This window comes from Sinocyclocheilus grahami, unplaced genomic scaffold (assembly GCF_001515645.1).
Source record: "Sinocyclocheilus grahami isolate Dianchi unplaced genomic scaffold, SAMN03320097.WGS_v1.1 scaffold250.1, whole genome shotgun sequence".
In the NCBI taxonomy this organism is placed as follows: domain Eukaryota; kingdom Metazoa; phylum Chordata; class Actinopteri; order Cypriniformes; family Cyprinidae; genus Sinocyclocheilus; species Sinocyclocheilus grahami.
Window position 1 is genome coordinate 1,860,726 of NW_015505429.1, and position 17,620 is coordinate 1,878,345.

The window sequence follows — 17,620 nt, forward strand, 5'->3', positions numbered from 1 at the left end:
ATTAGTTCCGCCCACTACCGGAGAAAGCGGCAGTTCTTATAAGCTGAAGAATTACAAAGGAACACTGTTATTTTGACAGGAAAATACAACAAAGTACATCGTTGACATGTAGCGCGTCAATTCTCTCTCTCTCGCTGCGTGTGTGTGAGATAAAGCGACGGCGAGTCGTGCACTTCACACTAGAGTTTACGGTACGTCAAATACAGGTGCGCTGCGCATCCATTCAGATGAACTGAAAAATAGCACAGATCGCTCGATGGAGAAACTCTGAAGCGCTCAGGCAATGTGTTCAGTGAGTGAAAATATATCTGTGCTAAACTTATACTTAGCCCGCAACTCACACACTGGCGAGTAAAATCTGAGAATTTATTAGCCATTGGCTAATATTAGACATCATTTAGTCGCCCAGAGTGAAGATTTAGTCGCATATGCAAGTGATTTACTCGCAATGTAGAGGGTTGGAAGAGCAACCCTGACAAAGACACGACACAGCTAAAAACTGATGCGGTGTACCTTCTTCCAGTTTTTTCTTGAGCTCTTCAATTTCCTTCTGAAACTGACGCAGCAGTGCATCCTTGGGGTCCTCATTAATCCTGGCCTTATTCTTGATGTTTTTGGCACGGTTGGCATAACGGAGAGTACTGATGGTTTCATCATAGTTGTAATCTGCTGGGCCGATATTTGCACACTTCAAAAATAAGAGAGAGATAAAACAGAATCATACTGTGTGCACTACTTTCACTGAAATCTGACTGATTTCTGCTGAATTTTAATAAAAACAAGTGGAAAGGTTGGCTAGAAACAATACGCTAGGTTTTACTAGCAATTTAAATCAACAATTGGGATACTATATAAGCCAAGGCTTGTACGAGTTTACACACTGACTATCGTACCATCATGGTTTTGGAGTTTCCTCCTAGAGAGTCCTGTAAGAGTCGGGTGAGTTTTGAGTTCCTATAGGGCACGTGGGTGCTTTTTCCATCCACGAGTGCAGAGATAACATTTCCCAAGGTGGACAGAGACAGGTTGATTTTTGTAGCCTCTTTAAGACGTTGGCCTGTGGCTCCCGTTTTTCCCTGTCTTTCAGAGCCCTGAGCAACAAAACATTCCCGTCAGTAATGGAAAGAAAACCAAGACGATGTAAATTGCATCCACATGAAGTGGGCCACTTACCGCAAGATCCACCAAGTGAAGCTTTCCCATGCGCACATGTTGATTTCCATCTACACCTTTCTCACTGCACTCAATAGTTATGGTGAAGATAGCATGAGAACGAGAGCTGTGCTCGTTCATATTAGTCGCACCCACAGAACCTAGGCAAGGACAAATAAACACAAGCACAAATGCTGGCCATCTTTAGAGCTTCCTCTCTAGAGAGCACCAAACCCACTGCTTAAGTAATATTCTTGCTCTGATCCAACACATTTTCTATATTGATATTAGAATTATTAATTAAAATATTAAATTATAAATAAAGCAGTCATCCATGTCCATGACAAAACAAGATGCATTTTAAAGACTTTACTGCATGCACTAATAGATTTCAATTAATAAAATAATTCAAATAGACTCACGGTTTTTGTGCCCAAGGGTCATAATCCGGTCCATATCGTCAGCATTGTTTACCACGTATCCAGAAAGATCCTTGATGTAAACTCCTACGTCAGGTCTCTCCTTGACCTGTATTTTGAGTTTAGTATTCATCATTTGCAGAAATTCATTAAGTTGCACAACAAAAGGCATTGCCTTATTTCAAATATTCAAGCTCTAGCTAAGTCAGACTTCCTCAATAACAATGAAACTAAAATGTAACCCTGCAGCACAAAAGCAGTGTTAAATCGCTGGGGTATATTTGTAGCAATAGCCAAATAAAATTGTGTGGGTCAAAATGATAGATTTTACTTTTATGCCAAAAATCATTAGGATATTAAGTAAAGATCATGTTCCATGAAGATATTTTGTAAATTTCCTACCGTAAATATATCAAAACTTAATTTTTGATTAGTAATATGCATTGCTAAGAACTTCATTTGGACAACTTTAAAGATGATTTTCTCAATATTTAGATTTTTTTTGCACCCTCAGATTCCAGATTTTCAAATAGTTGCATCTCGGCCAAATATTGTCCGATCATAACAAACCATATGGAAACCATCAATGGAAAGCTTATTTAAAAAATTGACCCTTATATGTATCTTTGTGGTCCAGGGTCACAAATGAGGTCTTAAAAGGTTACACATTCAAAAATTGAGGTTGGTAAGATTTCTTTTTTTTCTTAAGAAATTAATACTTTTATTCAAGAAGGACAGATTAAACCAATCAGTAGTGACACTACAGTGTCATTTATAATGTTACAAAAGATTTATGTTTTAAATAAATGCTGTTTTGTTTCTATTCATCAAAGAACCTTGAAAAAAAAAGTTTCCACAAAAATATTAAGCAGCACAAGTGTTTTCAGCATGTTTCTTGAGCAGCAAATCAGCATATTAGAATGATTTTTGAAGGATCATGTGACACTGAAGACTGGAGTAATGATCACAGAAATAAATTACATTTCAAAACATAAAAATAGACAGAGGTTTTCTTTTTAAATTGGAATAATATTTCACAATATTACTATTTTTATTCAAATAAAAGCAGCCTTGGTAAACATCATCTTTAAAAAAACATTAGAAAAGAAAAACAATCTTACTGACTCCAAACTTTTGAATGGAAGTGTATGTTGTTTTTTAGCTATACAAGTCTGTGTTCATCAAAACAAAAATCTGCACTAAAATCCGAACTAGACTGTACTGAATAAGCTAAATGTTAAAATGTGATAGGTGACATTCCAATTTGTAGCTGAAAGTATTATCAAATGATATCAAGTAAAGAAAAATATTTCATAAAATCCCACAAAGAATTCTTTGAATTATCAAATTCTGTTTGATGTGTTTAAATTCTACAGAAAACGGTGGGTGAATTCTGTGGGTGCAGATACCATGCGGATGCACGCATGCATTAGTCAAACGCTTCATGACCGATACTGGAGTGTCCGCTTAACGACACACCTAATAAGTGCAGTGATGGGGAATATGTTGAAATATGCTGGTTTCTCACCTCCAGCCTCTGCATCTGGTCCTTTCCCAACAGGTCTCTCACCTCCTCGTTGTATATTTCCAAATAAGAAACTCTTACCAGAAACCTGTCAGATAACACATGTCGCCAGAGTTTATCTTAACACTCTGCTCGTCTCTGATAACGTTAAAAAGACGTATAATGAAAAAGCACGACAAATGATATGTATCTTCATGATTAACTATGCATGAGCAAAAAAAGACCTATGAACAGCACAGCACTCAAAAACAATCCCCATTCTCACCTGGTGTCTCCTTCTGCTTTTGCAATATGACCAAATACATGAGCGAATGAATTTGGGATGATTCCTCTGAGTTCAGGCACTGCTCTGACACCCTCCATAGTGAACGTCTTCCCCGTGCCTGTCTGGCCATACGCAAATATGGTTCCTGGAAAAAATAAAATAGAACGTTAATCTTCAACATTTCAAACTTGCAAAACAAACAAATAGATAAAAGGTGAAAATATATGCAATAAATATTTCTATTGTCTTTGACTTACCATTGTAACCCTCTAATACGGAGTCAATAATCGGTCGAGCGGTTAAATTGTACACATCCAGCTGTTTGCTGTCTGGACTGAACACTGTGTCGAAGGTGAACGTCTTTGGCGGCTCACTGGTCATATCAAGTTTGTTCACAGTAATCGTTCCCCGGATCTCGTCTACAGCGACGGACTGCTTGTGTCCCATCATCTTCTCCTTCTCGTTGAGGGGTCGACATCTCACCACCACCTTCACGTTATCACTCGCCTCCACCTTCTCTGGTTTATCCAGCTTATTACTCTGGACAAATAGAAACCGGTTTAAAAAATGTTAGTGCACAACCATCTGTTTAAAATCTAAACTATGAATTTAAATAAGTTAATGCAGGACCATCTGTTTGTCAGCACAATGGAAGCCGGCCATTAAAAGAGTGAAAATCCATCATGAAAATGCATCATAAAAATACACAATTTTGTAGCGAAAAGTGATTTTGTAAAATCTAAAAAAAATTTTTTACACAAATTATAACTGCTATCAATTGTCCTTAAATATGTTTACAAACACAACGTCATGTAAAGGGCAGAGTTGAGAAGTAACTAGTTACATGTAACTAAATTACGTAATTTAATTACAAAATAAATGTAATTGTAATCAGTTACCATTACTGAGAAAAATTGTGTAATTAAATTACAGTTACTTATGAAAATGTTAACTATTACAAAGGAGGTTACATCTAAGTTTTTCACACACGTCCACATACAAATGTAATTTATTTCTTTATGAGAAATAAATTATGAGAAATAAATTAAATAAATTCTCTTTATGAGACAGCAATGTTTCAGGAGTTTAGGACACAGAATAGGACACATGCTTATTCGATAACTGTTTTATTTCCTATTTGGGTTTATGTATATGCTTTATTTTTAAGATTAACTGTATTTTTTTCCCAAGCCATTGTAGGATGCCAGTGTTTCCTGTCATAACTACGCAAAGATTTGATTTCAAAAACAGTATCATATTTCTTGTAATGTTTTAAATCTGTATTTAACCTCAGAATGATCTCAAAGTCTGATTTTGTGGTGGCTGTGTTTTAAAATGAAACTATTATAATCTTCATTCAAGTGATGAAGGATTTCGAAAGTGAATGTAATAATCAGTGTTGAATACTACTGTAAGGTTAACCCTGCCTGGTTTACATGTTTGAAAATGATTAACAGTTGAAATTTAACCAAATTAAATTTAGAAAAGTAATCAAATGTAATTAGTTGCATTACTTTAATAAAGTAATTGAAATAGTTACACTACTTAGGGGGGCGCGGGGCACAAAGTAACACACGTAGTTTAAATATTTCCTCACATGCTAGCATAACCAAATTTACAGCATATACTAGTTACCATATCAACATTATATAGAGAAAAAAAGTGCACCAACATGCAAAAGTTTTTTTAAGATATCGCTGAACATTTATTTTACCATAGTAAAATTATATTTCTGGCTAAAGAAAATTTTTCATCTCAGTTTTTATTGCTCATTTAAAATGAGACAAATCTGCTATTATTTTAATCTCCAATCTGTTATTTATCAGTTTAGATTATTTTTAATGCTTCGCTAACTATCAGAAGACGGTAACCAGTTTTAAATTCCAGTTGCGCAGATGGGGCATGTTGTAACACTGCGTTACAATGTGCCCTGCCGTGCTATCCTATGACATTAGCGATGTAATTCAGACTATTTACTTTAATACATTTTAATGATAAACGAAGAGAAACAGGTGAATACATACTAACAGTCAATGTTTAATGTTAAGAAATTATTGTTTCAAGACATGTAAAGCATTGTGGGCCGTCCCAAGCATGGTTGCAATGTGTTCATTGTCAAACTCCAAAATCAGATTATTTTTAATTCTTAAAAATCGCCATTATTTTATTTGAAATAAATAATTATTTTATTTTGTTGACAAAATATTTTAGTTTGTCTTGTATATTTTTTTCATGCGATCAGATAACATTTTAAGCTGTCATATGGTCATGTTACAATGTGCCCCTCAGCTGATACAGATGTGTTCCACCTATGGGGCATGTTGTCACATTTCACTTCCAATTTTTGAGGGTAAATAAAGAAAAATGTATACACTGTAATTATGAAACAAAGCGACATATTTGTACTAGACAAGTGTGAAATTACTGTGGATAAAAAAAAATTATATTCTGAACCCCATGTGGATTTACACAATTTGAGAAAGTCAACAAGTGTTACTTTGTGCCCCGCTCTCCCCTATTACATTTTAGATAGGGTAACTTGTAATCTGTAACCTTTTACATTTCCAAAGCAACATTCCCAACACTGGTTAAGAGTTTGCAAAAGAGCAGAATATTTAATGCTGTATGATTATTGCAAATTCCAATTAAGCTTTGTTAAATTATGTGAACAACAAATGTCTAAATATTATTTGAGATATTCCAGAAATGTTTACAATTATTTTTCCAACTAATATTTTGAAGGATGACTTCAAATGTGGCGTAAATAACATTTTTCATGACCAAATAGAAAAACAAAAGACAGATATCTTCTGCTGTGCATTTACGTCCACTGCTGGACATCGTTAACAGACAAATTAAATACACTGGTGAAACTGTTAAGCGTTTTATAGCGAGTTTATGTTCCAGAAGTCACAGAACACTCACAGATAAACGAACACCAAATTATGGCTTTTTTATGCGTGAACTAAGGTTTTCTTAAAGGGGTCATATGATGCTGCTAAAAAGAACATTATTTTGTGTATTTGGTGTAATGCAATGTTTTTATGCGGTTTAAAGTTAAAAAAACACATTATTTTCCACATACTGTACATTTCGAAATGCAGGGGTTTGTGAGTTGAATTAAGAGCTAAATCATAAAAATGTCAAATTAAAATAATTTTAAAATGACAATCAAAATAAAACGCCTACTAAAAAGTTTTGGGTTTTTTTTTTAACCTGCATGTAAATAAGAAATCATTTGCGAATTTGTTCATTTTCTATGACAAGCTTCCGAAGACAAAGACTTGTGTGAATAATATGTAATCAATAAAAAAGTAACTGTGGTTTGATTACGAGTATTTTAAAATGTAATTTAATCTAATTAGAAATACTTCATTTTTGGTATCTGATTACATAATCCAGATTACATGTAATCAGTTAATAGCCAATATATTTAGCCTCAAATATAATTTAATATTCTTATCATCCTTTTCTCAATCTCAAATGTTTATTATTACCAGTGCTAATCCCATTGTTGCTGAATCATTTGTGTGTGTTTTTATCCTGCTTCAGTCTGTATTCTCTGATATGACAAACAATTAATGTGAAGTGGCTGCTGTTGTATATTACTCAGTTTATGTGCAAAAGGAGAAAATGTTTTTAATGCAAACAATACCATCAGTCCTAAATCCAATTCAATGCAAAGCACACAAAAAAAGCCCAATCGGTAGAAAATTCTGAACTCTTTATGTTTATTATTATTATTTTACCAATTTTCCCCCCAAAAAAGGGACTGAGAACAGGAACGCTGAAGAATTGCATCGGCAGGATATAGACGCTATGACGTTTTATACAACAAAACTAATCCACCATTACTGTACTGAGACGACAGGATTTTGTGCGTGAAACTGACAACCTTGAGCAAGTCATCATTAGGCCTCCATTTATCCAACAGTCAAAGATACTCATTAGTTTCAATCAACATACAAAAAGGCACGCTTATCTGTTAGAACTGACTAATGATGAAGATAAACCTAGTTTTTGTGCCAAGTGGGTGTGCATGAAACAAGACGTGATTTATCTAAGTACACAGGATATTGCTTTTGATTTAGGTTTGTGACACAACAGGCTAAAACGGTGTGACTATAAACACAGCGCTGGACGAAGAACGTGTGCAGAAGAAACTGTGGCACTCAAAGCACTTTGTCTAGGATTTCCAGGACGCTGCTGTGGAAAAGGCCCGTTTTTCCACTGATCTCCTGGGTCACGAGAATCCTTCCGTCCGCTCGAGGCCTCTGAACGACGACTAGTTCTCCTTCCGTCAGCGTGAGCTCTGCTTTAGCGTTGTAACCTTTCATTACCCTAAATCTGAAGAATACAACATTAGCCGGTCAGAATGCACCAAACGCAAAATGCCAGGATGTGCTATACAGGATATCTCAATGCTTCTTCTCGTTCTGACAGGAAATGTTTTTCTGTTAAAATAGTCTCGTGAATTATCTCAATAAATTCAATTTTCCCGATGTTTTGCACACTCATTGCTAGCTCGTTTGCAACACAAGAGCCATTAGATCAGATAACGCAATGACTCCTTTTCAAGACACACTCAAGAAAACCCACCTGTTAGAGCCGGGCTGGTTGTTGATCAGTACTGGCTTCATATTTAGCCAGAGGCAGTCCATAGAAGCAGGGCCTGTGCTCTTTCTGTGTGCGGGTGTTTTTGTGTCTTTAAAAACTAATGTACTTCCATCCCGACCCAAGATGGCTGAAGGGTTCCAGTGGTCTAGAGCCGAAAGACCAGGCTGGGAACTAAAGACCTGTCCTGCAGGTGAGGTGGACGCCGTTTTTGATGTCTGAGGAGCATCGTGAGTCAGGAACCGCACTGACTTTACTGGCTAAAAGAACAAAACAAAGTGCTGATGTAATTCTGCATGTAAATAAGAAATCATTTGCGAATTTGTTCATTTTCTATGACAAGCTTCCGAAGACAAAGACTTGTGTGAATAATATGTAATCAATAAAAAAGTAATTGTGGTTTGATTACGAGTATTTTAAAATGTAATTTAATCTAATTAGAAATACTTCATTTTTGGTATCTGATTACATAATCCAGATTACATGTAATCAGTTAATAGCCAATATATTTAGCCTCAAATATAATTTAATATTCTTATCATCCTTTTCTCAATCTCAAATGTTTATTATTACCAGTGCTAATCCCATTGTTGCTGAATCATTTGTGTGTGTTTTTATCCTGCTTCAGTCTGTATTCTCTGATATGACAAACAATTAATGTGAAGTGGCTGCTGTTGTATATTACTCAGTTTATGTGCAAAAGGAGAAAATGTTTTTAATGCAAACAATACCATCAGTCCTAAATCCAATTCAATGCAAAGCACACAAAAAAAGCCCAATCGGTAGAAAATTCTGAACTCTTTGTTTATTATTATTATTAGTTTACCAATTTTCCCCCCAAAAAGGGACTGAGAACAGGAACGCTGAAGAATTGCATCGTCAGGATATAGACGCTATGACGTTTTATACAACAAAACTAATCCACCATTACTGTACTGAGACGACAGGATTTTGTGCGTGAAACTGACAACCTTGAGCAAGTCATCATTAGGCCTCCATTTATCCAACAGTCAAAGATACTCATTAGTTTCAATCAACATACAAAAAGGCACGCTTATCTGTTAGAACTGACTAATGATGAAGATAAACCTAGTTTTTGTGCCAAGTGGGTGTGCATGAAACAAGACGTGATTTATCTAAGTACACAGGATATTGCTTTTGATTTAGGTTTGTGACACAACAGGCTAAAACGGTGTGACTATAAACACAGCGCTGGACGAAGAACGTGTGCAGAAGAAACTGTGGCACTCAAAGCACTTTGTCTAGGATTTCCAGGACGCTGCTGTGGAAAAGGCCCGTTTTTCCACTGATCTCCTGGGTCACGAGAATCCTTCCGTCCGCTCGAGGCCTCTGAACGACGACTAGTTCTCCTTCCGTCAGCGTGAGCTCTGCTTTAGCGTTGTAACCTTTCATTACCCTAAATCTGAAGAATACAACATTAGCCGGTCAGAATGCACCAAACGCAAAATGCCAGGATGTGCTATACAGGATATCTCAATGCTTCTTCTCGTTCTGACAGGAAATGTTTTTCTGTTAAAATAGTCTCGTGAATTATCTCAATAAATTCAATTTTCCCGATGTTTTGCACACTCATTGCTAGCTCGTTTGCAACACAAGAGCCATTAGATCAGATAACGCAATGACTCCTTTTCAAGACACACTCAAGAAAACCCACCTGTTAGAGCCGGGCTGGTTGTTGATCAGTACTGGCTTCATATTTAGCCAGAGGCAGTCCATAGAAGCAGGGCCTGTGCTCTTTCTGTGTGCGGGTGTTTTTGTGTCTTTAAAAACTAATGTACTTCCATCCCGACCCAAGATGGCTGAAGGGTTCCAGTGGTCTAGAGCCGAAAGACCAGGCTGGGAACTAAAGACCTGTCCTGCAGGTGAGGTGGACGCCGTTTTTGATGTCTGAGGAGCATCGTGAGTCAGGAACCGCACTGACTTTACTGGCTAAAAGAACAAAACAAAGTGCTGATGTAATTCGTTTGAACATTTTAGAGTATTTAAGGATGAAAAATCTAATTAAATCCTAGAACATCACAACTCCTAGTCCTAAATTGTTTGCTGGAGCTGTTTACCTTCTCTGTATTGTGCTTATGAGCGTCTGGTTTGACCAGAATGGACTGAGGCGCTGTGGTGGCAAAGGCCCGTTTTTCCACTGATCTCCTGGGTCACGAGAATCCTTCCGTCCGCTCGAGGCCTCTGAACGACGACTAGTTCTCCTTCCGTCAGCGTGAGCTCTGCTTTAGCGTTGTAACCTTTCATTACCCTAAATCTGAAGAATACAACATTAGCCGGTCAGAATGCACCAAACGCAAAATGCCAGGATGTGCTATACAGGATATCTCAATGCTTCTTCTCGTTCTGACAGGAAATGTTTTTCTGTTAAAATAGTCTCGTGAATTATCTCAATAAATTCAATTTTCCCGATGTTTTGCACACTCATTGCTAGCTCGTTTGCAACACAAGAGCCATTAGATCAGATAACGCAATGACTCCTTTTCAAGACACACTCAAGAAAACCCACCTGTTAGAGCCGGGCTGGTTGTTGATCAGTACTGGCTTCATATTTAGCCAGAGGCAGTCCATAGAAGCAGGGCCTGTGCTCTTTCTGTGTGCGGGTGTTTTTGTGTCTTTAAAAACTAATGTACTTCCATCCCGACCCAAGATGGCTGAAGGGTTCCAGTGGTCTAGAGCCGAAAGACCAGGCTGGGAACTAAAGACCTGTCCTGCAGGTGAGGTGGACGCCGTTTTTGATGTCTGAGGAGCATCGTGAGTCAGGAACCGCACTGACTTTACTGGCTAAAAGAACAAAACAAAGTGCTGATGTAATTCGTTTGAACATTTTAGAGTATTTAAGGATGAAAAATCTAATTAAATCCTAGAACATCACAACTCCTAGTCCTAAATTGTTTGCTGGAGCTGTTTACCTTCTCTGTATTGTGCTTATGAGCGTCTGGTTTGACCAGAATGGACTGAGGCGCTGTGGTGGCCTCTTTCTGGACCGGGTCCCTGCTGACCGTTTGATATCCAGCAGCAGAGGGAGCTGTGGTTTCATATGCCCAATGCTGCGCCTTGATGGGGTTCGAGAACAAACCGTTTCTCTTTTTGGGAAGCACAGGTGAGCGACCGAAAGTATAGATCTGCCCCAGATCCTGAGGTGGAGGCTGAAGGCTTACGATGGAATTTGAATTGTAGTTTCCGTGATGAGGCAAGCCTAAACAAAAGGCAGAGCTGAAATGTATCAGACTGAATAACACACCTGCTGCAGAAGTCAACGAAAAATCTAAAAAATATATGAAGAGAGAAAATTACCATTTATAATTGTTGAATCAAAATTAACTGAAAATGTATGTATTCATTAATTGTTTTGATACTGATCTAAAATGTGCACATACAGATCCACTAAGTTTGGAATAAGTTTTTGTTCATGTTTTTAAAAGAAGTACTCACCAAGGCTGCATTTATTTGAAATAATTAAAAACACAGTAGCCTAATATTGAAAAGTCTGTTATTAAACTAACCATTTTCTAAAGTTTAAAATGTAAATGTCTATTCCAGTGATGTAAAGCTGAGAACTGAAAATGTATGTATTCATTAATTGTTTTGATACTGATCTAAAATGTGCACATACAGATCCACTAAGTTTGGAATAAGTTTTTGTTCATGTTTTTAAAAGAAGTACTCACCAAGGCTGCATTTATTTGAAATAATTAAAAACACAGTAGCCTGATATTGAAAAGTCTGTTATTAAACTAACCATTTTCTAAAGTTTAAAATGTAAATGTCTATTCCAGTGATGTAAAGCTGAATTTTCAGCATCATTACTCCAGTCTTCTGTGTCACATGATCCTTCAGAAATCATTCTAATATGCAAATCAGAATATTAGAATGATTTATGAAGGATCATGTGACACTGAAGACTGGAATGGTGAAAATACAGTTTTGCATCACTGGAATAAATTTCATTTTAAACTATATTCAAATAGAAAACAGTTTTTTTAAATTGTAAAAATATTTTACAATATTACAGCATTTTTGATGAAGTAAATGCAGCCTTCACTCTTAAAAATAAAGGTTCTAAAAGGGTGTTTTTGCAGTGATGCCATAGAAGAACTATTTTTGGTTCCCCAAAAGAACCTTTCAGTGAACAGTTCCTAAAATAACCATTTTGAAGAATGTTTTAAATATCTAAAGAACCTTTTTCGACTGTAAAGAACCTTTTCTGCATTTGGAAGGTTCCACGGATGTTCAAGGTTCTTCATAGAACCACTGATGCGAATAAAGAACCTTTATTTTTGAAAAGTGTTGGTGAGCAGAATAGATATATTTTTTAAAACATATCAAATGTATATTGGCGTAAAATGACAAAATGTATAAATAAAACACAATTTTGACTAGTTTTTCCAAATAGAACAGTTGCAAGTGCAACAGCTAAAAGTTCATTTGTCCCGGCGTGTCGGGGCTCGTTGGCTCTCACCCCTTTGTGTGGCGTGGAGGGCGCGTCTCACTGTGCTCCATCCCTGCTTTCCACCCAGCTGTGGCGCTGGCCCGGGATTGGCAGATGACATTACATCCATTGTAGCTGAAGGGGTGTCGGCGTTTACTCGGTCTAGGGCCAGGACAACAGCCTGCGGCTTGTGTGGGGTGTGGCGTTTTGTTGATACTGTGCTTGTATTAGGAACGGCAGGTTTGGTTTGTTCAAGAAACCTTGCACATGTTCTGTGGGAAAGTCAGTATATTACTGTAACCTTGATTAACAAGATACTAAGTTTGTGCTTGTAAAACTAAAACGGTCTTTAAAAACGTTGCATTTCTGACATGTACTGAGACTTTAAAGTACCTATGCACCAATAAACTGACCTGAAGAGCCTATATGAATATTTTTAACAGTGCGTTTAAGATATTAAATAATGTAAGGACTTGTAGGGGTGTGCGATATTTATTGTCTGTGATAATATAGTAATTGCTGTTTTAACGATATGTGAGCAGACATAATCGAGAATGTCACACACACAAAAACAAACAAAAACACGTCTTGAGAGTTCAGAAGCATTGACTGTGTGATGAAGCCTATTAGAATGCAGTTAGAATGACCCTAAAATCCAAGTTATGAAACAAAAAATATCCCTGTTTGTGTTTTTGTCTTTATATTTATATCACACAGGTAATATTACACAGACAACAGCTGTTTTCCTAAATATCAGCGCATGAGCAGCACTACATGAATCAGCCGTTTTGAACAAATCGTTTGAATGAATGATTCAATAAATCACTCATTAAGACAGGGACTTGCTGCCACCTACTGGCAGTTTTAGTGTCATATTTATTTATCCGTAACGGGCCTAAACCAGCCAAAGTACCAGCACAAAAACACACTAAGTAATATATTGTTTAAATATTGTTATCGAAAAAATCCCAATAAATATCAAGATATAATTTTTTTGCCAATATCGCACACCCCTAGTAAGATGACGAAGAGGAGAAGGAAAGTAGTGGTATGTTTGCAGAGTTGTTGTTGTTACTATATGTGACCCTGGAGCACAAAACCAGTCTTAAGTCGCTATATTTGTAGCAATAGCCAAAAGAACATCGTATGGGTCAAAATTATCAATTTTTCATTTATGCCAAAAATCATTAGGATATTAAGTAAAGATCATGTTCCATGAAGATATTTTGTAAATTTCCTACCGTACATATATCAAAACTTAATTTTTGATTAGTAAAATGCATTGCTAAGAACTTCATTTGGACAACTTTAAAGATGATTTTCTCAATATTTAGATTATTTTGCACCCTCAGATTCCAGATTTTCAAATAGTTGTATCTCGGCCAAATATTGTCCTATCTTAACAAACCATACATCAATGGAAAGCTGATTTATTCATGGATAAATGTATAAACCTCAATTTCAAACAATTTACCCTTATGACTGTTTTTGTGGTCCAGGGTCACATATGTCGCCCAACTGTACTATGAACTGCTCTTCTGCTCACCTTAGCACAGGTGTAACATAGTTGGCTGGCAGGATCCCTACTTTGCCTGTTCTGAGAGACAGTCCACGCAGCCAGCCCTCTTTGAATTTCCCATAAACCCCCACCATTTCACCTTTCCTCAGTTCCAGCTCTTCAGAGCGATGAGGTGTGTAGGAATACAGCGCAGCACACCTGAACATATCATCAAGTTAAAGAAATAGGTCACAAATTAAAATACTCTCACTCATTTAAACCCACACTTTTGATGTGTGAGAAAAAAAATCAAAGTTTCTTCAGAAACATATTTACGATGCACAAAATGAAACTTTTTTTTTTGCTTTAATGCAAGAAAATCTTTCAGATAATCGTCAAAATACATATGATCTCAGAAACACTTACACACTGATGGAGAGCTGCTGGGTGGCAGACATCTTGCTCTCTGACAGCAGGGGGGACGCCGGAGGGTTAATCAGTGCCATGGGGATGGTCGGAGGACTTTCACCATTCATTGTTCTGTCTCTCTGTAATAGTCAGAAAGTAACTGGTAATTTTCCTATCTTGCGCAGACACTGACAGCAATGTCTTCAGTACAAGTGTAGCACAACATTTGTTGAACTCCAAGCATTCATGCTTATGTAGCATTCTGATAATATCTAGTTTGCATGTGTTAAATGGTAAGTAGTAAAGTTTTTAATAACTTCACGATAACTAATTAACAAAACAAATCCTAAATTAAAAAAAAAAAAATTATTTGTCTTTATTTATTCCTTCCCTCTCTAGCTTGTACTTATTTGAACAAATGCCTGAAACTTGGTATTCCGAGCACTTCCTGTGTCTGTTTGCCTCTTTAAGATGAATCGCTTGATGTATTCCCCAATTGCAAGTCACTTTGGATAAAAGCGTCTGTAAAATTACTAGTGATGCACCGATACCGATACTGGTCTCCTGTACTCCTACTCGTACTCGTAAAATGCCCCCGATACCACACAGCATGTGATAAACGCCATATTCAGACAAAGAAATTTGCACGTTTTGTTTGCTTGAGTGTTTCTGCATTATATGAGAGGATTGGGAATATAAATCGCAGCACGTTTCAGATGAAAAAACGCGACTTCTATTTCTGAAAATATCACAGTTAGGAGATTTATAACAAGTGGTTCCCTGCAATATTACAGCAGAGCGCGTGATTACATTACTGAGCCGCTGCAATGGAGCAGCTCTAATGCTATTAAATTAAAGATGATGTACTATAGAGCAAACAATGAACAGTGAAAGTAACAAAAACTTGTAAAATACATTTTAATGGGCATAATTAAGTGTGAAAATAACCGAAGGATATACAGTGAAACCAAACATGATTCAGAGACCAGATATAATTTTTTATATTTTTTTACTAGTGGGTGCAGGACACTATAGTTCATTTATGTAAAGTGAGGATAGCAAAATAAAGTAAACTGTGACAAATCATAACCAAAAATTCTTCATACAGTGGACTACCAGTAAAACTGATACAAATCCGGGACCAAAAATTATTCAGACCGAGTCTGGGAAAAAAAACTGAAGTTGAGGTTTTCATGAAGCTGGGTGACAGCATGCCCAGGAGACTACAAGCTGTCATTAAGGCTAAGTATTGATAGTTGTGTAAATACTGTCATACTAACAGCTGTCTGAATTATTTTTGGTAGAATGTAATCCATTACATACCTTTCTATCAAAATTATCTAGCATTATCAAGCTGAATTTGTTCTGATACAGTGTAACTCTGAGTTCTTGTCATATTTTATTAAATTTTCTAAACTATAGCAAATAAACTGTGATAATGTGAGAAATGTTGAAGGTGTCTGAATAAATTTTGGTTTGACTGTATCTATTTGATAAATGAAGTAAACCAACTAACATTATACATACTCTTTTGGTTTCTGTACCCAATATAAAAAAAATGTACAAATGCAATAAAAATATCGATATCGGTACTCGGTATCGGCAAGTACCAAAAATAAAAGTATCGGTATCGGGCGAGTACTGGAAAAAGTGTTATCGGTGCATCCCTAAAAATTACTAAATGTAAATGTAACAAAAAGACAAAAGTAAGACAAGATGAAAAAACAAGGCAAAAACAAAACAAAGACAAGAATAATCAAAAGGCAAAAACCAAAGCAAAACAAAAAAACAAGAAAAGCAAAAACAAAATAAAAATCTAAACTAACTAAAAACACAAAAAAACAAAGCAAAAAACATGCAAAAACAAGATAAACAAAAGACAAGAATAAAAACAACAAAACAAAAAACAAGATGAGCAACAACAAAAACTTAACAAAATAGCACAAAAACCAAGCTAAACAAAAACAAAATGACAAGACTAAAAACAAAATGCAAAATCAAAGCAAAAGTTAAAACAAGCTGAAACAAAGACTAAAGACAAGACAAAAACAAAGCAAAACAATAACAAAAACAAAAATACAAGACTAAATACTAAAAGCAACAAACTAAAACAAACAAGGATAAAAACAACAGAAAACAGCAAAAAAGAAAGCAAAAACTATAAACAAGACTTTAAAACCAAACAAAGCAAAATAAAAAGACAATCAGGAGCTTTCACTCACTGAATATTTGAATCTTGGCTGACTGCTAATGGATTGATATATTAAGGTTATTGTAAAAAGTTTTAAGTTTAAGTTTTAAGTTGCAAAGCTGACTCAGACAGAAAACAGCCTCAGACTTTTCCAAAGCACTGATAACAAACGACTAATACTAAGGCCATGGGCTCATGGAAGAGTTCGTCTGGGCAGCGGAGTCACGAGTCTTCCTCTTAAACTGAGATCCAGTCTAATATTAGTTCATTACAAAAGCATGATGAAACAAGAGACCGATCTGTGAATTCTGTTACTTTGACAATTTCCACGCTCCTCTTACCTACAGTATGTCCCATAATTATCTCAAAGAGAGCAGGTGATTACAGCTTAGTTACATCAGCACTGCCACAGAAGACACAGAAGGCCTGGAGTTATACATTAACACGTTTTATTCAATGCGACATACAAATGAGAAATACAGCATAGGTGATTCATCTTAGCGAGGCGGGAACATAAGTAATGCTGCGATCCAATTGTATCTTAAAAGTACCAGATAAGTACAATAGAGCATGTATTTTAAGAAAGTCAGTTTGGTCCCAACATTATATGTGACCCTGGAGCACAAAAGCAGTCATAAGTCGCTGGGGTATATTTGTAGCAATAGCCAACAATACATTGTATGGGTCAAAATTATATATTTTTCTTTTATGCCAAAAATCATTAGGATATTAAGTAAAGATCATGTTCCATGAAAGCCACTTTGTTTGAAAAGGGACTGAAAAATAGACAATAGACCTTTTATGCCTGCGACTATTTTTATGGTACAGCTAGGGGTGTGCGACATTTACCGTCTGTGATAATATCGTAATTGTGGTTTGAATGATATGCGAGCTGACATTATGGAATATGTCACTCACTTTGCAATAAAACAAACAGAAACCAGTCTTGAGAGTCTAAAAGCATTGGCTGCGTGATGAACACTATTTAGAATGCAGTTAAAATGACCCTGTAATTCAATTTATGAAAGCAAACAATACCCCTGTATGGGTTTATATTTTTTTATATTTATATAGCTAAGTAACATCACACAAGCAACC

General features: G+C 36.2%; 1 protein-coding gene and 1 pseudogene across 1 annotated transcript in view; both read right to left on the reverse strand.

Annotated features, from left to right (window-relative positions):
• Positions 1–6,873, reverse strand: part of LOC107598362 (kinesin-like protein KIF3A) — a 24,718-nt gene extending 17,845 nt beyond the window's left edge. The window contains exons 1-8 of the mRNA XM_016289670.1: positions 6,859–6,873; positions 3,619–3,901; positions 3,362–3,506; positions 3,100–3,184; positions 1,575–1,680; positions 1,174–1,313; positions 894–1,091; positions 514–688 (exon numbers count right to left, since the gene is read on the reverse strand). Coding sequence (XP_016145156.1) covers positions 514–688; positions 894–1,091; positions 1,174–1,313; positions 1,575–1,680; positions 3,100–3,184; positions 3,362–3,506; positions 3,619–3,901; positions 6,859–6,873 — 1,147 coding nt within the window. The remainder of the gene's footprint in view (positions 1–513; positions 689–893; positions 1,092–1,173; positions 1,314–1,574; positions 1,681–3,099; positions 3,185–3,361; positions 3,507–3,618; positions 3,902–6,858) is intronic.
• Positions 6,874–8,821: 1,948 nt separating this feature from the next.
• Positions 8,822–17,620, reverse strand: part of LOC107598341 (putative E3 ubiquitin-protein ligase SH3RF2) — an 18,725-nt pseudogene continuing 9,926 nt past the window's right edge.